Here is a 24,536-nt window from a genome sequence, read left to right on the forward strand (position 1 = left end):
CATTCCTAACCTCAATCAAAATTTCTTGAAGAATGTTGAGGGGAATATCGCTGTGACTGACCAAATCCAAGATAGCAACACTATTTAATCGTTGTAAGCTTCAAGCTGTAAATTTTCTTTATTTTAGTGTGATTCATATAATCTCTATGTATCCTACTTACAAATTTTGGTGCACAAACGACCATGTGGAAGTGGGTCGGCCGGTGTACGTCACCTTAATCACACGTCTACATTTTTAATTTTAATTAGAAATTTTGTAAAATATAAATCAGTGCTGTTACTTACAGTAAGTATCTAGGTGATCTGTGTAACTGCGTAATGCAGAAATAATATAATATTTATAAATACGAGAATGAATAAATCTTAATTTTACGGTCTGTTCACTTAAACTGTTGGATCCGAAAAGAAAAAGGCCTGCTGCCAGCCGATGACGTTTGGACGACAGTTAATCTTGACTCTGCGACTGGTTGACAGTTGCCGCACCGCTGTGGACGATCGATGAGTCGCCGCGTCGAGTAAAGCATGTCGAACGGGGGACCTCGTCGTAACAGTTGCGTAAAATAAACGTCATTAATTTTTATTCTCTTTAGAAATTCCCGGCAGTGAACTGCTCTCTGTTTTTTGATGCAGTTGCATCAGTTTGACAGTTCAACGATAACAATGATCAGAAAGAGAAGAGAGAAAATAATACGCAAGAACGTCAGTCCATTATTTAAAAAGAGCTGATTGTTGTACTATAGTACATGATCATAACAAAACTTGCGTATATCGTGCTCAAATTTTAAAATTAAATTTTCATCGTAATCCCCTGAGTTAAAGGAAGAATCTTACGATTCCCTACAATATTACCTGTTCGGTGTCCATAAGTCGATTGCGTAAACCCAAAAATGTTATCATTTTTCCGCAAGAAAACCGCAGACGATTTGATCGAACCATCAAGTTCTCACAGTAAAAGCGACAACAACGATATTGCACCATCACCACCGTTATCTCAACTTGGTTACCGCAGCACCAACGACCTGAAGGAAACCATTTTTGGTCAGTGTTCCTTGTTTTCAGTGAAATATATTTTTCATTGGTTCAATTTTTACCTGATCACAGACTTCCTGCGAACCATCAGAGATCCAGAAAAACCAAACACATTGGAAGATCTGAAAGTGGTTTACGAGGACGGCATCTTCGTGCAGCAGCCCACCGATGGTAATGTATACGTGGTTCGGATAGAGTTCAATCCGACTGTTCCGCACTGCTCGCTGGCTACGCTGATCGGACTGTGCATTCGGATCAAGGTGCAGCGTAGCCTAAATCATCATCTCAAGCTGGACATCTACATCAAGAAGGGCGCCCACTCGACGGAGGACGAAAGTAAGTAGGCGAATTCGTCAGGTTTTTGTCGGCATCTTTTTAGTAGTAAATAAGTATAAAGATGTATGTCGCCAGACGGTGGATTGAATGATAAATGCTAATAGAGGTTTGGTTTTTTATAGTTAACAAGCAGATCAACGATAAGGAACGAATAGCGGCCGCGATGGAGAATCCTAATTTGCGACAATTGGTTGAAAATTGTATCAAAGAGGAAGAGTAAGATAGACCATGTTTTTCCTAAGGACACGAACGACAAACGAACAAAATATGATAGGCTGCAGCGTTTTTGAAATTCTTTTATACATAAATTGGCAATGTTTGTTATTAAAGCACGACTGTTTAGGGTGTTGTATTATAATCATTTTGGAATTATGGTATGTCTCAAATTGTACCGAAACTCGAAAGCAAAGGACAGTTATCCAAAAAAAAAACTAGCGCATCAGTTAACTTGGGGCCCTATTCTCACAGTCACGTCACCTAGTGATTAGAAAGAAATTTTCTTTTAGTCACTAGGTGACATGACTGTGAGAATAGGGCCTTTGGTTTTTATTTGCGACAACCTTACTGCCCATAACAGCATAGAATATATTGGCTCAAACAGCATAAGAGTCCCATGTTGAAAAACAGCAAGCCGAGAAAAACGCTGTTCAAGATTGTCCCATCCATTGAGCCAAATGGATGGGACAACCATGTTTTGGTATTTCTTTTTGATATTTTCTGAACAAACCCGGTAATCTTATTTGTGCAGTGTGATTTAGTGGTGATACAGAATACAATCCAACGGATAACTCATTTTCGACAAAAATCCACATGGGACTCTTATGCGTTTATGGGCAGCTTAGCATTTGTACGAGTTTTCGATTGGTATCTATTTTCCGAACGATCAGTAAAAATCACTGAAAATTTCCGATTTTTGCATATCTAAGCAATCTTTGTGTACCTTCCGCATGGAATTACGTTGTCGAATCGTCGAACTTACTCCCAAATTGAAAAGAGTGTACCAAGTACTTTGCTTTCGCCATATATTTTTAAACTAAACTAGGCCCCAGAACGTCGCAGACGACGGGGCCTTGCATTTCTTAGAGCAACAAATTCAAATCATTTAACAATCATTCTAGATTCTTTTCTTCTTTCATACAATGCAATAGTAGATATTTTCTGGAATAGTGGAACGTGGAAACTTCTGCCTCTCCGCCTGCATCACGACCACATTCCGTTACATTTCAAAGTTTACAATCTTCTTATTAAGTCTTCCTCTCCTAAACTTTACGCCGTAATAGCTGGACCAAAAAGACTAGCTGCCTGCCTCACATGAAGTGACCATTAGTTGGACAAATTGCTGTTATAAATGATTAGCTAAAAAATGAAAAACCTGTCCGATGAAAAGTGCACGCTTTCTTTTCGTCGGTACAACTTTCTCTCATTTTTCTCTGCAAATGCCCTGGGTAACTTGAAGTGTGACCTGAGAAGCAGCTATCTTTCTTTTGTTAAAAATCCAAAAGCAATTTTAAGAGCAGTTTTTGATTGACACCAAAAGTACTCCAACAAATTGAAAATAAAAAAAAGCTGCAATTACAATAATGTAATGTTAATGGTAAAATAGACATTTTAAAATAAGATTAGTTATCAACTAATATCACTCCTAACATCTAGCTTTTCTTCGGCCAACTGTACAAAAAATAATATAGAAACCTTCTCGCATCTTCAACGAGGCTTTTGATCAATTTTTGCGTTAGATACCTGAACTCTCCTTCATACTTCTGTATTTTTATCTCACTTCCATAGTAACAAAATTTAGCACTTATTGCAAGTCTAAACAAATCTAATCCAGGTAAATCCTCTCTCCGTTTAAACATGTGTACGTATTGTTTCTGTATCCGTTGCGAAATTATCAAAAACCATCCTCAGAATACACATTCAAGCGCTCGCCTGAATGATCTGCGGCGGTTGGTTGAATTTTTGGCCGCCTTGTTTGTTCTGGGTGTTATTGTTATTGTTACGGCGGCGTCTTTGCGTGTTGCGCTGACGAAATTTCTTGCCCTCGTTTGGCGGCGATGCCGATTGGGAAAAATTCTTATCATTGTTGTGTCCGTTACCATTGCTGACGATGTTATTGTTTCGTCCACCTTGACCGCCCATGGGCTTGCGGTTTTCCTTGTTGTTATTATTAGCGACATTTAGGTTGTTGTTGTTAAAGTGTCCGTCGTTCACGTTGGACGTGTTACTGTCTTTATTAGCAAAGAACAGACGGCCTGTACAACAGAAGAGAGAGAAGGCAAAATACTGTTGTCTGTTCTGAACTTTGGTCTCGGAATCAAACATAACTTACCTCTAGAAGTGCGATGGCGGATTCGCTTCACCACCGGTTTAAGCTGTTGCTTCTCCGGATCGAAGTGACAATCGAGCAGTTCGACAAGTTCGGTACGCTCATCGTCTTTCAACTCGGTGATCTTGGCAATTACTTGCTCTAGACCTTGGCGGGCCCGCTCGGTCCAGATCTGCAGCAGGGATGCGAAATCGTATCCATATTCAGCCAGCACTCGTCGATACGTCACAGCCTTAACTCTGCATAAATAATTAACACTGTGGTAGGCGGACATGACAATATATCGCAACAAACCTATGATAGATGGTCGTCTTGAAGTACTGCAAAAACACTGGTCTCAGTGAATTCTGACGCAGCAGAATCTTCTCCTGTTCGTCCAATTCAGTTATTTCGCACGTAATTGGCGAAGCCAGGTCGCAAAGTACCGTGCACATCTTTTCCCGCTCCGCTTCGGTAGTTGGTCGTGAACGAGGCTGCGGTTCTGGAACCGTCGTAAGCTGTCCAGTGACGACATCCACATCGGTAGAGTTTAGCAACTGTTGCGAATCATCCTCGTCGGCTTCGCTGGGATTACTCTCACCAGCAGTATTCTGTAGTTGCGAATCCTCTGTGTAATCGGCCTCATCTGTTTGATTCTCCGTTTCGTTGTCGGATTTAGGCTCGTTAGAGTGTGGCTCCAATGGTTCCTGAGAATTATCTGCATTCTGAACTTTTGTGTCGTCTGAAGGTTCATGAAAATAGACACGAATTACTGCAAGGTTAATTTTCTGAACAAAATACGTCGAAATAAAAGTGAGGTATATTATTACCTCACTTTCATTATACCTAATTACTATCTCTAAAATGGGAGAACCAGTTTGAATTTAGTTAATTTTATAAAGTATGTTATATAAGTAAAACTACACGCGGTGGAAGCGTCACTCCGTAAATTCAGATGGCGGGCAATTCAATATAACTCAAACAATAGAAGCGTCCAATTGAAACAATAGGTCAATATTCTAATGGCCGTTTCCGGCAAAATGGCGTCTACTTACCCTTGGACAGTTGTCGCGCCAGCTGGTACGCCAACCGAGCCCGATAGGCCGCGTTGCCCTCGAAACCGTCCTTCGCTTCGCTCTCGTCCAGTACCAGTTTGGCCAGTTGTCGAATCGAGAAGTATTTGATAGTTTTGGAGCATTTTTCCTCGGCTAGCTTGAACCCATTGGCAAACGATTTGACCGTAGCGGCAAACCGATCCAACAGGTTATACTTCTTCAATGCCTCAATTACCATGTACGGCACGAATTTTCGCTGCTCGTGGTAGATTAGCACGATGCCATCGGACCCTTCGTCTTCGCGGTATCTCTCCTCCAACCAACTGATGAATTCGTTGAGAGCAGACACCTCCGTCTTGGTTTTAACTACCCTGTAGGTCTGCATGCTTTTCAGCATCCGGAAGAAACCGACCGTTATAACGCGAACCTGGTGGCGCTGACGTGCAGCCGGATTTAGGTTCATCAGTGGCATAATGTATTGCGAGTACTGATGCTCCGGTGTGTAGGCGGAGACCTGGACAATCTCATCGATCAGTCTACGACCAGTCGTATCAATGTCGATGCCAATCAACGTGTACCTCCCATGCGGGAGCGGATTCGTATTAATTGAAGAATCTGTCCGGTCGAACTTGGACGAGAGGGTACCCGTCGGACAGGGGTCACATTCGTCCGAGCTGCTCTCGTCCAGGTGTTGGTTTTCGTATTCCAGCTTACTATCGTTGATTTCAGTCACCATTTTAGTGCAACTACGATGGAAGTTACGCGAAATAAGGATGAATAACCGAACGAATCAAGTAGGCGCTACTTCGCCATTTTGTTCAAATGTGACTTCGCAATTAAAATCATTTTTTTACTAAAAACTAAACTTACCAATTTGGAAGAAATTCAAAAGATAGAAGTTTCCCGTTACTACTTCTCAGTGAGCTTTCAAATGTTAAGAGATTGATACTTGGGTTGATAGCACTGTTTAAAATCACGTGATTCCTAGAGAAACTTGGAGATGTTGATTCCTTGCTTGATGATGTTGAAGTGAAATAATGGAAACTGGAAGTAGTCCGCTACCGCTGATTTCACGATGTTCAGGTTTTGTCGATTCGTTCCAGTGAGTGACCGGCAGGGTGGCCAGGTAAAATTCCATAAGATTCACTTGCACGGTAAAAAATTGTCACGTCTGATCCAAAAGTTTTTTCACTTGAATAAGTTTGTCATGCCTCACACCCGCATAAACGAGAACAATAAATGGATTATTTGTACTATAGTTCTCGACAAACATATGATTACGGCCTAAAAGCCAACTGTCAAAATCCACTTTGAATGGAAAATACGGACAAACCGTTACGCGCCAATCAGAGATGTTTATAGTAACCGAAAGAAAAATATTTTTTCTTTCATAAACTGTTGTGAACTGTGTTCGGCTAGTAACGGTTTGTCCGGAATTTCCATTCAAAGTGGATTTTGACAGTTGGCTTTTAGGCCGTAATAATATGTTTGTCGAGAGTTTTTTCACAATTTGACATATTGTGATTCGATAATAACACCCCACACCGTAAATTGTTTCCGTCATTTGGGGTATTGTTTTCGGCCGGATAACAATTTGGGGAAAATGGCGTTAGGTTATGTTACAATACAAAAACAACGATTTTTTCGCACATTTCTTTTCGTGGACTTTACATGTACAATACCACAAATAGTCTCTTAGTTCCGAGTTTCTACTATTTCCCGTATAGTTCAAATATAGTTTTCTAGCGAAATACTACATACAAATAAAAACGTATCGTAAATCAACGGTAGGATTTTGACGAAAAATATTGGAAATAGTTGTAGTATGTTTTTGTTATTATACTGATCATGTCCACAATAGGTTACTATAATGCAACAATATGACTAATTGTGAAAACAATTTTCGGTTAAAATGATCAATTTAGCAGAAGCGTGCAGACACTACTTTATCGACGCTGTCAAAAGGATAGACCAAAGTAAAGAACCTTACAATGTTCGTATTTTACGCATAGTTTATCACATTTGTAACGCTCGCGTAGAGTTTTAACTCTATCGATATTTAATAATCGAGATTTGATTACCTGCCATCTGGAAAGTGTTGATATCAGTGGTACTGCCGCTTTATCCCATTACGTTATTTCCGCTATCGAGCAAAGAACACAATTTTCTTCATATTATTGTGAGCTCATCCCACCATCTTGAGCTGGGCAAATCGGAATTATCTAGTACCGATAATTATGAGTGGCATAATGAATAACCATGACCATAGGAGAATAAAAACAAACCATATCGCATATGGTTGTGAATGTGAACTTGTTCAAATATATTTGATTAATTTGAGTTGTTAATCTTATGTCCAACAGAGACAAGTTATCATCGGGTAGTACAGTAGTTCCTTAGATTGTACCATTATTTTGCCTAATTAATTCATTTGTTGTGCTGTTGCAATAAGAAAAATTATGTGCTTACCATTATGATAATTTATTTTAGCAACACCGCATAGCTAAAAACCAAAACATAGTCCGAACAATAAACCTGGGTTGTGGGATATAGTAACCATTAGAGTTGTTGCTTTTATAATGTTCCTACAATATAAACTTATATTTTATTCAATGAGTATAACAATAGTTCTACAATATCTTCAATAGTAATGACGAATTGAATGGTTAAATTATAGTAAAACATTATCCAGTACCATATGTGATATTGTACATGTTGATGGCCATGTTAATGGTTCAAATGTTAAACAAACAATATCTGATATCAACGCTTTTTTGTGAAAAGGGCGATACTTACAAATGTAAACATAAGGCTTTTTTCATACATGCGAATGAGGGCTTTAAAACGCAACAAATTAACCTAAAAATTTGGATTCTACGATATTGCTTTCTTAAACTACAGCAAAAAATACATCGGGCGAAACTGTATTTTTGTTTGTTTATTTAAAGTTTCGCCCTCCACGCTCCATGCAAACAAGAAGGGCGATACTTATTTTGTTAGCAGTTTAGAGGCGAAACTGTTTTTTTCGAATTTTTTTGGATAATCAAGCTGATACCAGCTGTAAATAGTAACAATGATCGCTCTTGAAAAAACCCGGACGAAATCGGTGGTGTAATACGGTAGTTATTGTAAAAAAACATAAGGGCGATACTTCAATGCTGATAGGTGGGACCGAAAAAGTAAACAATCGCCAAAGGGGCGATACTATCATTTTGTCGATTTAAATAGCAAAAACAAATTTTAATTTAATAATTTCAAATACTTTATGCAGTTTTGGGTTTCGATCACTGAATCATGCAATCTGGGATGTAAAAAACACAATAGTTCTTAAATAGGAAATAAAACCAAGCCTTGAAATATTCACTGTTGATTTTCTGTGAATGGTGTCACTGCTAGTATCGCCCTTTTCAAGAAAAAGCGTTGATATGGTTTCGCTAGTAAACAAAACAGTAAATATACATTATTACCGGGCAAAGCAGACTAAACTTCATCCCATTAATTTTGAGTAAAAAAAATCATTCCCTCTCCCTTGTTTTCCGGCAGTGAAATAAGAACAGCAAATTAAAATTACCTGCTGGTAGGTAAGGGATTTTAAGTGTGTAGCTGGTGGAAAATAATAAACAAGCACGACAAAAGCAATAATGGGATTGTTCTCAACTAATGGCGTTTTCGCTTGAACCCGAAACTGAGTCAGGTTCTAACCCCAACCGCTGTCAGTTACATTTTGACAGTAGTTGGGGTTAGAAACTGACTCATGGCGATTTCGCTGGAACCTGAAACTGAGTCAGGTTCTAACCCCAACCGCTGTCAGTTCATACATTTTGACAGCAATTGGGATTGGGAACTGACTCAGTTTCGCCTCAAACGAAAACCACATCAGTTTCGCTTCAAGCAAAAACGACATAAGAAACTTCATTAGTGTTCGTGAGACCAGCCGACAAGAACTCAGTGAGCGGTGCGAGATCAGGGTTGCAAAGGCAAGTCTGTCTGAATAAAAATGAACAGTAACAAAACTATAAGGGCCCTATTCTCACAGTCACGTCACCTAGTGACTAGAAGAAAATTTCCTTCTAGTCACCAAGTGACGTGACTGTGAGAATAGGGCCCTAATTTTCACTGTGATAGCACAGTAATTTTACAATAATTTACAGTAAATTCTCATGTGATGCTACATTTAAAAAAACTAACAAGCATTATATCGTTGATTATATGGCACTGTTTTTAAGGAAGTATTGTTATGCAATTAATTAAAATTACTAAAAATTTTAAAGATGAAAATTATATTCTCAAACCAAATTTGTTACAATACCATCGTGTTTAGAAACGCTAAAGAGAAAAGGGCTTGGTTTTATGGCAGCACGAAATTCAGCATGAGGGTAACGAATACCAAATGATGCAAATAATAAATTTTGGCCTAATATGGTCTTGCTGCTGCAAAATACGACTCCTGCGGATATAACTATGTTTTAGCTGGTCGAGGAACTCAGTAGAGCAGAAGTCGCATCGGATTTTTATATTGGTTAGAAGAAACAAACAGAATAACAACAAACAAGTTTGGTGAGGCTTGCACATTTGCAGTGTTGCCTGTGACCTGTAGCCTGGTTGCTACTTGAATTGTTTTCACTGAATTAAGATGGCGTCTCTTTGTTATTCTAGTCTCTTTAGGTACACTTGTGCTACATCCCGGTAAAAAAAATGCGCACGAACATGGTAATGCGATTTAAACAGTTTGACGCTTGACTCAACTCGCCTGTGCTAATTGCCCCTAGGAACAAATGGAATTTGCGAATGCGATTTAAAGGAAATTTCAACACTTAGACAAATTTTCTGGCGGCTGAAATGGACTTGGTTATTTTTTGCGTTTTTCAAACATGGCGGTGTTCTCGCTTGTATTTTGTTTGTCTAGTGCACTTCATTTAGCCAACGAATATGGGAAATCGTGTGTAAGTATAGTGGAACAAGATCTCTGATCTAAAGTCTTAATGAATGTCAGATTGTGGTAAGTTTTGGTGTGCAATACCATTTCACCATTGATTCTTTCTATAGTTTGGTGGTGATTACCTAGTATACTGAGAAGTTTATGTGAGTAGATAATGAATCGGAAAATAAGTATTATTTGTAATTTTTATATTAGGCAATTAAGGGCGATTTAATGGCGCGTTACCTGGGCGATTTGGGGGCGATTTAAGGGCAAGTAGAGCGGCAAAAAAATAACGGCGGCAAATCGCCCAAATGTTGCATTTGAAATAGCCCCCTAATTACCAGCAATTTGCTGGCAAATGGAAGGGCAATTAGCGCATCCGAGTTGGCAAATAGCCCCCCGTTAGCCAGCAACTTGCCCTTTTTGACTGAGTTGCTTTGTTTGCTTATTTTTCTGCCTCCTGTCTCATTGGTTAGTGACTCCACTGAAATCAGCTTGCGGAGCAACAGCGGCTATATTTTATGCGCCTTTCAGACGCGCGCAATGTGAGGTTTCATTATAAGCGCGACAATATATCCAGTCATGTTGCAGCTGTAAGAGCCGTCGATCTAGGCCTAGAAAAACGCTTCATTGGTAAATCCAAATGAGCTTGTTTTCGCTGCATTGGAATAGGTGGTGCTCCATGCTATCCGTCTGGCCGGGACAAATGATGAAGTTAGGGTCAGCTCTCCTGTTCACCCTATAAAAACTCGTTGGTTACGATTTAGCGATGCACCACAGAAAACCACACTGATCGCTGGTGAGAGTTTAAAAACTTGGAGTGAAAGATTTTAAATGGTAGTCTTCCAATCACTTGAGGATTTTTCCGCACTATTTTTGGCTCCTTAAGTTGTTTTAAAAAGTGGCTGTATATTGTACTTGAATACGGTGCTCTAGCTATTTCTTCGGTCAGGAATGCTGTCTCATTAAGTACTGTTCAGATGTGTTCGTATTTTCGTGGAATGCACGACAAATTTAGAGGATTTGCGTTGTGCTCCAGAAAATCTACAAAAAGGGTAGATCCGATCCGATATGTATCATGCGATTGGTTAGCAGGGCCTTGGCTTTGATTGACAACGAGTGTAAATTCAAACCACCTTGGCATTTTGGTAGTATTGGTGTCTCGAAGGAAATTCTGGTCCAATTCTTCCCGTACCACAGAAAGGAGCCGATCCGCGAAATGAATTTTCCAGTGTATTTATTCGGCAGGGGGATCACTGATGAACGTTATGAACGTGTCCAACAAATTTATTTTCTGTATGAGATTAAGATTTCTGGAGTTGTTCATCCACAGACATGTTTGTATTCTCCGTAGAAACGCAAGCGAATTTAGTTCAAAAGTGCCCGAGAAGTTTTCAGCGAAGTGTATTCCGAGAAGTTTCACTGAAGTCTGCGTTTGCAACTACTCACTTTGTGGTGTCATATTCAATAAACCAATCCTCAAGGCGTTTGTTTTCTGGGTAATGAGCTTTGCTCCAGAAACAGCAGCGAAGTCGACAAAGATGTTTATGATTACGAGTAACTGAGATTCACTTTCGATGAACATAGAGATGTTATCTGCATATGTATTCAATACTGCGCGAGAGAATTATCTCCGCACCTTATCAAGAAGTGGTTGTTGGTATATAACAAACAAAATCATTGAGAGTGGATCACCTTGGCGCACTGAGCTTTGAATTTTGATCTCACTTCCCAACTTACCGTTGACCAGAACTATTGAGAAACTGTTATTCATACAGAACGTGAGGAGTTTGATCAGTTCCGGATTGAAATTTGTTACTGCTGGGCCACTGTCTACAATCTGAGGTCTGCGCATTTAGTGTGTAGGCCGGCGAGGATGTTGCTGCTGCGCGCACTTACCAAAATCTGGGGTATGCGAGTTTAGCGTGTAGGCCGGCTATAAATGTTTCTGCTGGGCGCACTGCCCAAGATCTGGTGTATGTGCGTTTAGTGTGTAGGCTGGCTAGAAACGTCAAACGAGAGAGAATCTGAAGACACATTGCGAGTACGGTCGAGAAGATAATAGCTAAATTTATTAGTGCTAATTAAAATATCCTAATTCTACTTAAGTGAGAAAACTAATATAAAACCTAAATTTATTATTCTAGTTTAAAAGCGTAAGTAAAAAATAGTGAATTCATAAAGTTAAAACCTAATGTGTTATTCTAATTAAAACACTTACAGAACTAAAAGTTTGGTTAGGATTTATACCCCGAATTCTCCACGTGTAGGGTGGATCATCAATCCGGTGAAAAATACCGAAAGTGTAGGTAAATTATAAGAAAAATTGTATAACCTAACTAAATTTAATATATTTGCAGTATAAAGCAGCACTGCTCTGAACAGACGAAAAGTGCTGCTATTAACCGGTATTTTATTTACATTCCGCCCCAACACAACTTTATAACTTTCGTCATGAGCGATCATAATTCCGGCTCAAAGGACCAGGATGGTCCGGGAAACGGTTCGCAACAAACGCCGAACCTAAGCCGGACGGGAGGCTGCGTCGGATGTACGCGCCCCGATTCCTACGATAATTTTGTGCAGTGTGACAACTGCGACAGCTGGTGGCACATGCGTTGTGCGGGAGTAACCAGTTCGATAGAGGAACGGCCGTGGACGTGCCGCAGTTGTTTACCACAGAGTGTGGTATCGTCATCCAGCAATCAGTCTGCGCGGGTCGCTTTACGACTGAAGCTCCTCGAGGAAGAGCGCGCAATTGAGCGGCGCGAGTTGGAGGCCGAAAAGAAGGCTTTAGAACTGGAGCGGAAGGCAATGCAGCTGGAGCGGAAGGCAATCCAGGAAAAGTATAGGCTGCTGGAAGAACAACTGACAGAAGGGAATGCCGGCAGCAGAGTAAGTCGTCGTACCAGCATGCAGCGTGTTAATCTCTGGGTCGAGGAACAAATGGTAGAGGATACAGCATCGGCCGCTGCTGTAGTGGACAACAACGACATACAAGAACCAACCGATAGCAGTCAGTTGGCAACGTCCGACCGAAGGATGGTCAGCCGGCAAAAGAAGGAGCCAGTACAGCCGTCGGCAACGATCCAAAAGGGCAAGGCACCGATAGCGGGTGTGGAGCGCCCTACAGATCGAAGTCAAAAGCAGGAAGCTCAGCAGCGAAATACTGGGGTGATTCCCAAGGAGGTTCCGTATTATCGCTCGAATCCGTATGGAGGTAACCTTTTCCCCTCACTGCCCCCCGTACTGCCACCAGGTAAGCCACCCATATTTATCAATGCATTTTCCGCTCAACAGAGCGAAGACCCATACCATCAATTACAAACGCAAGTAGGTTCAATGAACATGACTAATGAGGACCATTATCCCACCCCCTCCGTTCCATTTCCCACATTGAGTGGAAATGAGACACGGTTTGCTCCTAGAGCAATGACACAGCCCAATGTCAACTTCAGTCAAGCGAATGCGCCTCTTCTTTCGGCGACAAACGTAACGTCTGAGCAAACCCCTACTCCCTCGCAGTTAGCCGCGCGACAGATAATGCCCCGTGATTTACCCCCCTTCGCCGGTGATCCCGCGGACTGGCCGATATTTATCAGTGCTTTCGCAAATACGACCGCCGCGTGTGGATATGCCCGTGTAGAAAATCTTGCGAGATTGCAGCGGTGTTTGAAAGGTGCAGCGTATGAAGCCGTCAGAAGCCGTCTTCTCCTACCGGAATTAGTGCCACAAGTGATCAGTACATTACAGCTACTCTACGGACGACCGGAATTGCTGATCAACGTGCTGTTGGATAAGGTACGATCAACTCCAGCACCCAAGGCGGAAAAGCTCGAGACACTCATCGAGTTTGGGATGGCTGTGCAAAGCCTGTGTGACCATCTGCTAGCAGCGGGACTACAATCTCACCTTACGAATCCATACTTGCTGATAGAGTTGGTGGAGAAGCTCCCAGCCCACGTGAAGATGGAGTGGGCAAATGTCATGCAGCGGTATCCAGAGGCAAACCTGAAAACCTTTGGAGAATTTATGGATGGAGTGGTGATTTCAGCAAGCAGAGTGACACTGTACACCGGCGGAAGCTGCAAAAGCGGTTCCGAGGAGAGAACCAAACCGAAGGTTCGAGGATCGATAAATACTCACGCTAGTCGGCCGGAGTCGACGAATACGGATGAAAGGAGGTGTTACGTTTGCATAGGCGTAAGACATCGTGTACGGGAATGTCAAACATTCAAAGCGCTTTCCGTGGACAATCGGTGGAAGACGGCGCAAAGTCACCAGCTGTGCCGTAGCTGCCTGAACGCGCATGGCCGTAGGAGTTGTCGCAATGCCAGCCCATGCGGAATCAACGGATGTACTTTCCGCCACCATCCTCTGTTACATTCCAACCGCAGTGACCGAACGTCTGGAGAAACGGTATCGCGAAATATCGAAGCGAATGGAAATCATATGCATCACTCAGCAAATCAATCGTTGCTGTTTCGTATCTTGCCAGTGACGCTGTATGGTCCACGGAAGGCAATTAAAACGTTTGCTTTCCTCGATGATGGATCACACCTTACACTCGTTGAAGAGCAACTCGCCAAGGACCTTGGGGTTAGTGGCAGTAGTGCCCCACTCTGTCTAACGTGGACAGGCGATGTTTCGAGAGTAGAACCAGACTCGAAGCAATTGCAGCTGCTGGTATCAAGTGCCAATGAAGGAAAGCGACTGAAACTGAACGATGTACGCACAGTTAAAAAACTTGCCTTGCCTGAGCAAACACTGCGAATCGGTGATCTTAAAGATGATTTCCAATATCTCAAGGGTCTACCAATAGCTGAGTATGAAAATGCCATTCCACGATTGCTGATCGGAGTGAATAATCTTCATCTCTCTGTTCCGTTGAAAGTGAAGGAAGGAAGGGTTAATGAGCCAGTGGCCGTAAAAACTCGTCTGGGATGGTGCGTGTATGGAGGGAGTGGTGACATGGTAGCGAGTTCGTGCAACTTCCATGCATGCGGGTGCAACAGCGACCGTAATCTACACGAGCTGGTGAAGGATTATTTCACACTCGAGGATGTTGGAACGAAACCAGCGGTCGAACTGGTATCTGCGGAAGACCAACGAGCACTGCTAATATTGCAGCAGACCACAGTACGTTCGGCAGAGAGATATGAAACGGGGTTACTGTGGAAGTACGACGATATCGAGTTTCCAGAAAGCTATGGAATGGCACTGCGCAGGCTTGAATGCCTGGAACGTCGGATGGCAAGGAATCCGTCTCTAAGGGAGAATTTAAACCGACAAATAGAGGAGTACCAGGAAAAGGGTTATGCGCACGAAGTTACCGACGAGGAATTGAAAACAGCTGATCTCAAGCGCGTCTGGTACTTGCCACTGGGAGCAGTAGTAAACCCGAAAAAAAGGTGCGGCTAATTTAGGATGCGGCAGCCACGGTCAACGGGATTTCGCTCAACTCTATGCTGCTCAAGGGACCAGATCAATTGGCATCTGTAGCGGGTGTTCTTTCTCGGTTCCGCCAATTTGCAGTGGCGCTTTCAGCAGACATCAAGGAGATGTTTCACCAAATAAGAATCCGTGAAGTAGACCGACATTCGCAAAGGTTCCTATGGCGTGATGATCCCTCGACTCCTCCTAAGATTTTCGTCATGGATGTAGCCACATTTGGGTCGACCTGTTCCCCAGCGTCAGCGCAGTACGTGAAAAACCGGAATGCAACTGATTTCACGAATGACTTCCCGAAGGCTGCTGAAGATATTGTCGACGACACTTACGTGGATGACTATTTGACCAGCTATGGGACGGACGCCGAAGCTGGAGAGACTGCGGCACAGGTGAAAGCGATTCAATTGAAAGGAGGGTTTTTATTGTGCAATTGGCAATCTAACAGCGCGAACGTGCTCCGGAATTTGGGCGAGCCATCGGATACAGGTAACATGCACTTGTTTCTTGACAAGACTAAGCAATACGAGCGTGTATTGGGAATGCTCTGGCTGACTGATGAAGACGCACTCAGTTTCTGCACTCAGCTGAAGGACGACGTTCAGCAGATCATTTACAGCGACTTACGTCCAACGAAAAGGCAAGTTCTACGATGCCTTATGAGCTACTTCGATCCTCTGGGATTGTTGAGCTTTCTTCTGGTACATGGCAAAATATTGCTGCAAGATATCTGGCGTGCAGGAATCTAGTGGGATCAGAAGGTGGATGAATCGTACCTGCAACGATGGCTTACCTGGACTACTCTGCTGCAACGGATATCAGACATAAGGATTCCCAGATGTTATTTCCCACGAGCCACGACTGAACACTATCATCGTTTGCAATTACACGTGTTCGTCGATGCGAGCGAAGCCGCATATGCAGCGGTCGCGTACTTCCGCATAATCGACGCGGATGGCACTCCCAGATGCACTCTGGTAACTGCGAAAACCAAGGTTGCACCGTTGAAACCTTTGACAATACCGCGATTAGAGCTGCAGGCGGCGGTTCTCGGAGTACGATTGATGCGTTTTGTTCTGGAGTCCCATACAGTACCAGTAACGGAGCGGTATTTGTGGTCTGATTCATCTATGGTACTGGGGTGGCTAAGAGCGGATCCTCGGAAATACTCCCAGTTCGTGACTTGTAGAGTCGGAGAGATTTTGACGGCGACCGAAGTGAACGAGTGGCGATGGGTGCCATCGAAGCTGAATCCGGCAGATTTAGCTACAAAATGGGGAAGTGGTCCATCCCTGGACGCTGAAGGAGTGTGGTTCAAGGGACCTGCGTTTCTGCTGCTATCCGATGACGAGTGGCCGAAGCTGAGAGTGGCTCGGCAGATTGTTGAGGAAGAGTTACGCGCTTGTCATGTTCACTACGAAGTTTCTGCGCTACCATCGATGATCGACTATGAACGGTTTTCGAAATGGGAACGAATGCACAGAGCTACCGCGTACGTTTACCGTTACGTCTTCAACTTAAAGCACAAAGTTTACGGCGGGGTGATGAACATAGGGCATCTAACACAAGATGAGCTGCGAAAAGCGAAAGCATTCCTGGTAAGACTAGCACAACAGCAAGCCTACCCGGTGGAACTCGCGGTTCTTTCTCACAACCGTAACGTGTCACAAGCAGAACAGAAAGCTTTAGATAAAAGCAGCCCGTTGTACCGGTTGACGCCGCTCGTTGACAGTGCCGACGTTCTTCGAGTAGATGGGCGAATTGGAGTGGCCAAGCATGTGAGTAAAGATCTCAAATTTCCAGTTATCCTACCGGCAAATCATCGGGTGACGAGTTTGATAGTGGATGCATATCACCGAAAGTTTCAGCATGCAAATTCAGAAACAGAAACGACTCAGAGCGGTTGTTCGGAAGGTTGTGTATCGATGCAACGTTTGCAAGCTGCGAAGAGCAGTCCCTAGAATTCCACGGATGGCGTCACTCCCTCCAGCCCGGCTAGCCACGTATACCAGGCCATTTACCTATGTCGGACTGGATCTGTTCGGGCCATTGATGGTGAAGATAGGGCGGAGTACCGCCAAACGGTGGATCGCACTGTTCACCTGTCTCACTATTCGAGCGGTACATTACGAAGTAGTCTACAGCCTTTCGACAGATGCCTGCATTAAATCTATTCGACTTTTTGTATGCCGTCGTGGTGCTCCGGCAGAAATACACACAGACAACGGCACCAACTTTCAGGGCGCTCAACGGATACTGATGCAGGAGATCCAGCAGGATATTGCCGCAACATTCACCAGTACGGTAACCAAGTGGATGTTCATCCCTCCTTCGTCGCCCCACATGGGTGGAGCGTGGGAACGCATGGTGCGATCGGTGAAACAGGCGATGATGGGCTCGTACAACTTCGACCGGAAATTGGACGACGAATCACTTCTTACGTTCGTCACTGAAGCCGAAAGCATCGTGAACAGCCGACCGCTAACCTATCTGCCTTTGGATGCGGAAGAAAGTGAAGCGTTGACCCCGAACCACTTTCTGTTGGGGTTCTCAAGCGGTATTCGTAGCTCTGCTGTTGAGAATACTAGTAGTGTGCAAGCTGTGAGAAGTTCTTGGCACATGATCAAGCACGAGTTGGATTGTTTCTGGAAGCGGTGGATCAGGGAAATGTTGCCGACATTGACGAAAAGGACGAAGTGGTTCGATGAGGTGAAGGTGGTAGCAGTTGGAGATCTGGTACTAGTCGTGGATGATGGAAAGAAGAATAGTTGGATCAGGGGGCGTGTGTTGGAGCTCGTACCTGGGAGCGACGGACGGATCCGGCAAGCCATTGTGAGAACTGCGGGGGGTTTGCTGCGTAGACCTGTCGCCAAACTTGCGGTCCTAGAGATAAAGGGTGATGGTAAAACTGGGACCGGTGGCCAGTGTTACGGGGGGGAGGATGTTACTGCTGGGCCACTGTCTACAATCTGAGGTCTGCGCATTTAGTGTGTAGGCCGGCGAGGATGTTGCTGCTGCGCGCACTTACCAAAATCTGGGGTATGCGAGTTTAGCGTGTAGGCCGGCTATAAATGTTTCTGCCGGGCGCACTGCCCAAGATCTGGTGTATGTGCGTTTAGTGTGTAGGCTGGCTAGAAACGTCAAACGAGAGAGAATCTGAAGACACATTGCGAGTACGGTCGAGAAGATAATAGCTAAATTTATTAGTGCTAATTAAAATATCCTAATTCTACTTAAGTGAGAAAACTAAAATAAAACCTAAATTTATTATTCTAGTTTAAAAGCGTAAGTAAAAAATAGTGAATTCATAAAGTTAAAACCTAATGTGTTATTCCAATTAAAACACTTACAGAACTAAAAGTTTGGTTAGGATTTATACCCCGAATTCTCCACGTGTAGGGTGGATCATCAATCCGGTGAAAAATACCGAAAGTGTAGGTAAATTTTAAGAAAAATTGTATAACCTAACTAAATTTAATATATTTGCAGTATAAAGCTGCACTGCTCTGAACAGACGAAAAGTGCTGCTATTAACCGGTATTTTATTTACATTCCGCCCCAACAAAATTCATTTGTTCCATGGTTCTTGCAATTAAGTTGTACTCCACTCTATCGAAGCCATGATCACAGACTAACAGACATAACACTATGAGGGAATTCCCTCAACAAACATCGATCCGACAACTTTCCCAGAGCACTAGCTCCACCTTTTATTCACGGTCCCAAACACTCATTTACTGGTGGGTTACCCCTCATATTTGGGAACAATTTTTCACTAGTGGTTTATCCCCCATGTGCTTGTTCATAATTCAGTGGCGCCATAATTTCAAATGTGGCCACAGTCCCAACTACAAATATATTTAAAATGACCGTTAAAGCAGCGAAGCTTTGTTTTTGACTGTTATGTCTGTTAGTCTGTGCCATGATCAAGGTCAAATGCTACCAACAACGAGTTTACATGCTGTTGTTTTAGCTCACAAATGCGGTCCAGTATGCGGGCGGTAGCCTTAAAAATGTTTCGCTTTCCGTTACAGCATTTTTGAGGGGGAAGGAGGGGGCTTATTCTATTTTTCAGTATCCTAGTGAAGATTTTGTAGTCAGCGTTCAGAAGTGAAATCGGCCTGTACGATTTTATGCTGTCGTAACTTTTTTTCTTTTTGACTAGCACAATGACACCATCAAGAAACTCCTTAGGGGCTTGAGAGGACAAGGCTTCATTTATTATAAAGGTGTACTCTCGCTGAATCAGTAAAATTTAATATGAATTACCGTATCAGCTTTTTGCTGAACAGTATAATTGATTGTTACCAAGAGGGTGAATGTTTTGACGTTTCTTTGAAAAATGAGTGAAGCCAACATAAGCTGGCTTTCTGGCTCGGCTAGTTGTAAAAAATGACAGCGAACGCGCTTTTAGCAACGTTCACATTGCTACGAGCCAATGTTGTTAACTCAACCTGAAACTTTTTGAATGCAAACAAACTTCATTTTGACGTGCTTAACTAGTACTCAGGTTATAAAAGCGTTCGGATTTTGTGGAGAAGAAGCGATGCAAGAGAAAGCGTGAATTCTCATATATTGTTAATAATTACTTGTTTTGATTCCAACTTTTAAACAGTGTTATACAGTTCATGTGAACAGACCTTGAACATTTGAAACGTAGCTAGCGCTATTGGCATTTGGTGGCAGCTTCAGGCAACAAACAGTTTTCACGGGGCTGATTGTTACATGATTTTTTTTGTAAATCTACTGCGAGAACTCTGCGTCACAAAGAAGACTTCCATGATCGAACAACGTGCCATTTGAGCCAATATACTCTGATCTGATACCAGTCGAAGGCCACAGACCCAGAGCCATACCGTATAATTCCTAAACTATGCAAACTGAAATTAGATTTGTTAGTGCTAGTAAGTGATAGTAAGTGTTTCTCATTCCCTGTTGTGAAACTTGCTAACCGCTGCTTATCTCTTCGGTATTTCGAAACCGTCGGTCGATCGTCTCATTATAAATCAAGATCTCTGACATCGAATTTGCCATTTCCTTCGGACCTCGCATGAGACACTCAAGGACCTCTATTGGCGCGAATATCAACTATGTGAAGCGAAAAAGACATTATATTTCACTTCATACATATTCCCTGATCTTTTAATCAACAATGGCTTTACCAAGCCGTAACGCAAGTGGTGGCATGAGAACTGCCGAATAGGAGTTGAGAACAGCTTATGATGTTGCTCCAAATGTATGTGATCCAAGACTGACTTGGATAGTTCCATCGAGCCTAGCTTGCACACCTTACATAGCTAGATTCACTGTTCTCCATTCACCCACAGGATTAAGCTAGTGCCGGATTAAAAAAAAAAAACTTTTTACCTTAATTTTCCCTGACTAAGGAAATATGTAGCATAGTGCAGTTTGCATTGGCTCACTAATCCAAACTAGTTTGGATTTCATTAATTCTCATCAGCTTGAATTCCTTTTCATGCGAGACATCACACAGGACTATGAGTTGGCTCAGAAACAGTGTTTAATTTTTTTAAGCTAGCGTTAATCCAGCTTAGGGCCGATTTCTTCACCCTTGCTTAACTTTTAAACCAGGTTCACCAGTACGTTTAAACCTGGCTTAATCGCTAAGAAATCGGCCCTTAGTCTTATCACTAAGTTAGTGTCGGATTCTGATGAGACGATGTCGAAACCGCAAATTTTATTACTAATTTAGTAACAATGTTGCTATTAATGATTCCCTTGCGACCAACAAAAATATTGCTCGGAACAGGGCCATCTTCGCGACGACGTTTCTGGGGTGGTCGAGTGATACCGGGATTTGACTGGACTGCAGATACAGCAATCGTTCTAGTGAGATGAGATATTTGCTGATTGTTTTTGGATAACTCGGCATATAGTTCATCATACGGCAAAACGGTTCAATATAAACGGGTCAAACACGGTTCAATATAAACCTTGATGCAAATTCCCCTGTAAAGTTCAGGACAGCGTGACAACGAAACGGTCCCGTATTTTCTATCGCCAGACAAATTTTTCGAGACTGATTTGAACCTAAGAATACTTCAAAACAGAAAAGAAATGAAAAACATCCACCACTTGTTTTGTTTTATAAGTTTTCATTTTGATAAAGATACAATGCATATAAATCTACAATACATAAAAGAAAGCACCAAAACAGACATTCACCTTTCTATAAACTGCTTCTCAACCAATAGCTGCACATTTTGCGGGACACACCACTCCGACTCAAGCGAGAACTTCGAAAAAGTCAGACGATTTTGCCTGAAATATTTTTAAAAGTGCGATTCTTGCAACAGCAGCACAGCCCAGTGTTCGAATTGTGGCAATAATGAACTTCTTCATGGTTCCGGAAGCAATTTTAGTTCAACGTAACGGGTCCCATCTGTTTCAAAATGTCTTTTCTGTGTGTGTTTCTACATTATTGTTATACCATAAAATAAATATAAAAATAACCGTTAAATGTGTTATACATGTTTGATTTAAGGAAATTTAATAGGGGTGATAAAGTTAATACTTTAAATAAAAAATAAAGTGCATCAACCATTCACCGTCCGAGAGTGTAGTCTCTACAATATCTTTAATTATCTATCACTGAAGGCTATTGGTTTGCATAACGGGAATAACGAGATGCTAACAAAACATACTGTGGAACTAAAATTCATTAACATAATAATAATTAAGGACATCAAATTCCAGACTATTCTAAATAATGAACAGGAATGATTGCTATAAACAATACAATCCTCAAGTGGAACCCTCGATTGTTAACTTGAATACAAATTTCCTTTCTTTTAGTGTAATCGGCTTTCAATTTCGCATGCCACGTGTCTGTAGTTATTTAGTTGTATTTGGGTTGAACATGCTTGTAGAGTTGTAATCGAAAAAAGTTGGTCACAATCCGGATCTAAAGTTTGATCGTCACTCTAACCACATATATTGGAGAAAAAGACCTGTTCATATGTTCCGGATAATTAAAAAAAAAACAAACGAAAATTTAGCTGGTCAGTGACCACTCTCATCAATTGACGGCAGGCGGTGCACCATCGTTATTAGGTCCCTGCAAATGAACAATGTTTTAATAAAACCGACGACCTGCAAAACTACTAATATTACATCGTTGGACGGTGGCAGCCCTTTGTTCAAATCGTTCCGCCTGCGGAGCGAAGTCGGCCGCATCATGTACAATATCACAGCAAAGATCATGAACAGCATCATCATGAAGAAGTTGTCTCCAATACCCTGATTCGGCACGTTGGGCACTGACCGAGAAGAGTGTAGGAAATGTCGAAATGCGGCGATTAAATTGTTTTAGTTTATACTTACAGTCGATGCACTCGTTCTCCGTACAGTAGGACTGACCATTTCGGAGCTAGAAAAGAAGATTAGCATACAGGGCTTTGGCATGGCAGGGAAGGAATTGTTAATGAACACTCACCAGCGATAACAGCCGCCGCATTGCGATCTCGTGACTCCAAATGCATTCACATCCATCGAATTCGTCGCTCATTTTGCTAGCTGGGATAAATTACAGGGACGAGTTTTACGGGGGAAAGGCTGTCGTTTTATTTCACCTGTGTATAGAAAAAAAGACGCAGGATTTTTTTTTACTGGGAACAATTAATTTAGATTGTTTTCAATATAATTTTGTCCATAGCTCACAGACTGATAAGTTGAAAATAAGTGGTTTGAGTAATTTTACTGTTAGGTTTGATGCGTTATTGTTGGCATTATCATTAGGTCAAATCCGGGTAGCGAATTTAGGATACGCAAATGCGTCTGAACAGATTTTTATTTTTATGCGAGCCTGTTGCTTACACACGATTTTAAGCCTCTTTACATCACTCATACCAATCTAATGCTGATTTCGTTTGTAGATTGAAGTCGCTCTATGTCTGCTCTGTTTACAAAACGGGTATAAATAATGACAGTTCCGAGCGACTCGGATCCAAAAATGAAATCAGCATAAGACAAATAAATTACACTTCTGATAGAAACACAAGACTTTACAAGTTCGATGCTACTACTGCTCATCTGCTCAAATAGCTGCCGCCACTGAGAGCAATCGAGCCTTTGTATCGGCAGATAAAGCCGATGTTCGCAACGCAGTGTAAACACTTACGTGTTCCTCCAGTATTCGCGATATGAATTGCCAGCACAGGTCTAGTTCACACACAATTTGTTACAGTACTAACTGGAATTGCACGAGCCGTTTGCTGATAAGCGACAATCGCAGTGTTTTTTCGCTAATGATTAGTAGTTGTGGCAATGTATCATTCGTACCGTCTGGAATAATGATTTCAATGATCCTGTGCATAAAACTATGAATGTTATGTCACGCTCTGCCGTCGTCTGGAAAGAGGTGAAAGCGAATCTACCGTAATGTCACGACCGAATGCATTAGGCGAGTTCCAACATTGGCTAACCTTCTAACCAGTCGCGCTCTTATCAAAATATTTTCCATCAAACAATCACAATGAACGGGCGGGTTCCGCGGATGAACGGTTGTTGCATACGTTTTGCAAATGTGGCAAATATGTTCTTGGTATTTCCCCTTCATGGTACACACATCGACCATCAACAAAGAAATCGGTCGAGATAAATAAAAACAGCAATACGTGTTGGGCGAGATGATGTTCCCATTAATCTTACGCTTGTCCCAGTTTTACTTACCCAGTAAAGGCAGACGCAATTTTTACTATCTAGAAAATGCGAAGATTTGGCGTCTTAAGATTATCCTATGATTAATCTTTTCGGATCTCCGTTATTCTGCTTGTTGCGAAAAATTCCGAACTTTTTTCACTTGATCTCGAAACGTAACTGACGGGAAAAATTCAGACAACACACAACACTCACTGTTATTTGCACTCACGAGCAGCGATGCCAGATGTTAGGACAAGGCTTCATCCCAGTAAAGTTCAGCCGGAAATGAACTGGAATTCTGGCTGGTTCCAGTTCGTATTCCGGCTGCAGTGCAACAACCGATTCCAACTAGAATCGGTTGTGTCACTGGAGCCGGAATACGAACTGGAACCAGCCAGAATTCCGGTTCATTTCCGGCTGAGCTTTACTGGGATTTTGAAGACATCCCTCTAAGAACGGTTGGTTTCAAAATCGTCCAATGAAGGACGTTCGTTGGACCAATTTGGACATCGTCCAAATAACCGTTCAACGAACGTCCATCGTTGGACCCGTGTTGAACGATTTTGAAACAATTTTTTGGACTTCTCAGTGGGATTTGAAAGGTTGTAAAGACGCAAGATGGGAGAAAGGTGGGAACATTTGACACTTTTGAGTGTATTAGTTTAATACTTGCAAAATTAAGCATGGCGGCCGGGGCCCTTGAAGCGAACGAACGAGCATCCTGATTCTTTGGCGCACGATGAAAGGTGAGAAAAATCCGAGCTTCACCTCGGATCTGCCT

The 24,536-nt window shown here is 42.3% G+C and overlaps 3 protein-coding genes across 5 annotated transcripts; 1 reads left to right on the top strand and 2 right to left on the bottom strand.

The window, feature by feature from the left end:
* Nucleotides 1-712: 712 nt before the first annotated feature.
* On the top strand, nt 713-1,723 carry LOC131692939 (MIP18 family protein galla-1). Its single transcript, XM_058980357.1, has 3 exons — nt 713-1,038; nt 1,102-1,365; nt 1,488-1,723. Exons 1-3 carry the CDS (start codon nt 888-890, stop codon nt 1,583-1,585), a joined length of 513 nt encoding a protein of 170 aa, XP_058836340.1. The 5' UTR covers nt 713-887; the 3' UTR covers nt 1,586-1,723.
* Nucleotides 1,724-2,370: 647 nt separating this feature from the next.
* On the bottom strand, nt 2,371-5,767 carry LOC131692930 (maternal protein exuperantia). Its single transcript, XM_058980346.1, has 5 exons — nt 5,596-5,767; nt 4,726-5,471; nt 3,986-4,412; nt 3,695-3,930; nt 2,371-3,617 (listed from the first exon to the last, which is right to left on the bottom strand). The coding sequence occupies exons 2-5, from the start codon at nt 5,459-5,461 to the stop codon at nt 3,283-3,285; spliced, it is 1,734 nt and encodes a 577-aa protein (XP_058836329.1). The 5' UTR covers nt 5,462-5,471; nt 5,596-5,767; the 3' UTR covers nt 2,371-3,282.
* Nucleotides 5,768-21,190: 15,423 nt separating this feature from the next.
* On the bottom strand, nt 21,191-23,944 carry LOC131692942 (small integral membrane protein 14). 3 transcript variants are annotated; one of them, XM_058980362.1, is made up of 5 exons: nt 23,786-23,944; nt 22,551-22,686; nt 22,439-22,484; nt 22,229-22,374; nt 21,191-22,172 (listed from the first exon to the last, which is right to left on the bottom strand). In XM_058980362.1, the coding sequence occupies exons 2-5, from the start codon at nt 22,620-22,622 to the stop codon at nt 22,134-22,136; spliced, it is 303 nt and encodes a 100-aa protein (XP_058836345.1). In that variant the 5' UTR covers nt 22,623-22,686; nt 23,786-23,944; the 3' UTR covers nt 21,191-22,133. The 3 variants fall into 3 exon arrangements, with proteins under 3 accessions (XP_058836345.1, XP_058836346.1, XP_058836347.1); XM_058980363.1 differs by lacking the exon at nt 23,786-23,944 and adding an exon at nt 23,235-23,504; XM_058980364.1 differs by lacking the exon at nt 23,786-23,944 and adding an exon at nt 23,123-23,161.
* Nucleotides 23,945-24,536: the final 592 nt, after the last annotated feature.

Source organism: Topomyia yanbarensis, chromosome 3 (genome assembly GCF_030247195.1).
Source record: "Topomyia yanbarensis strain Yona2022 chromosome 3, ASM3024719v1, whole genome shotgun sequence".
NCBI classification, from domain to species: Eukaryota; Metazoa; Arthropoda; class Insecta; order Diptera; family Culicidae; genus Topomyia; species Topomyia yanbarensis.

What these genes read in the sequence shown, in the direction of transcription:
- LOC131692939 (XM_058980357.1), top strand. Translation starts at nt 888, where the DNA reads ATGTTATCATTTTTCCGCAAGAAAACCGCAGACGATTTGATCGAACCA. An exon ending in CCTGAAGGAAACCATTTTTG is followed by an intron (nt 1,039 to 1,101) that starts GTCAGTGTTCCT and finishes ACCTGATCACAG; the next exon opens with ACTTCCTGCGAACCATCAGA. An exon ending in CCACTCGACGGAGGACGAAA is followed by an intron (nt 1,366 to 1,487) that starts GTAAGTAGGCGA and finishes GGTTTTTTATAG; the next exon opens with TTAACAAGCAGATCAACGAT.
- LOC131692930 (XM_058980346.1), bottom strand. Translation starts at nt 5,461, where the DNA reads ATGGTGACTGAAATCAACGATAGTAAGCTGGAATACGAAAACCAACAC. An exon ending in GGCGCGACAACTGTCCAAGG is followed by an intron (nt 4,413 to 4,725) that starts GTAAGTAGACGC and finishes ATGAACCTTCAG; the next exon opens with ACGACACAAAAGTTCAGAAT. An exon ending in CCGCCATCGCACTTCTAGAG is followed by an intron (nt 3,618 to 3,694) that starts GTAAGTTATGTT and finishes TCTGTTGTACAG; the next exon opens with GCCGTCTGTTCTTTGCTAAT.
- LOC131692942 (XM_058980362.1), bottom strand. Translation starts at nt 22,622, where the DNA reads ATGAGCGACGAATTCGATGGATGTGAATGCATTTGGAGTCACGAGATC. An exon ending in TGCGGCGGCTGTTATCGCTG is followed by an intron (nt 22,485 to 22,550) that starts GTGAGTGTTCAT and finishes CTTCTTTTCTAG; the next exon opens with CTCCGAAATGGTCAGTCCTA. An exon ending in GGAGAACGAGTGCATCGACT is followed by an intron (nt 22,375 to 22,438) that starts GTAAGTATAAAC and finishes CTTCTCGGTCAG; the next exon opens with TGCCCAACGTGCCGAATCAG.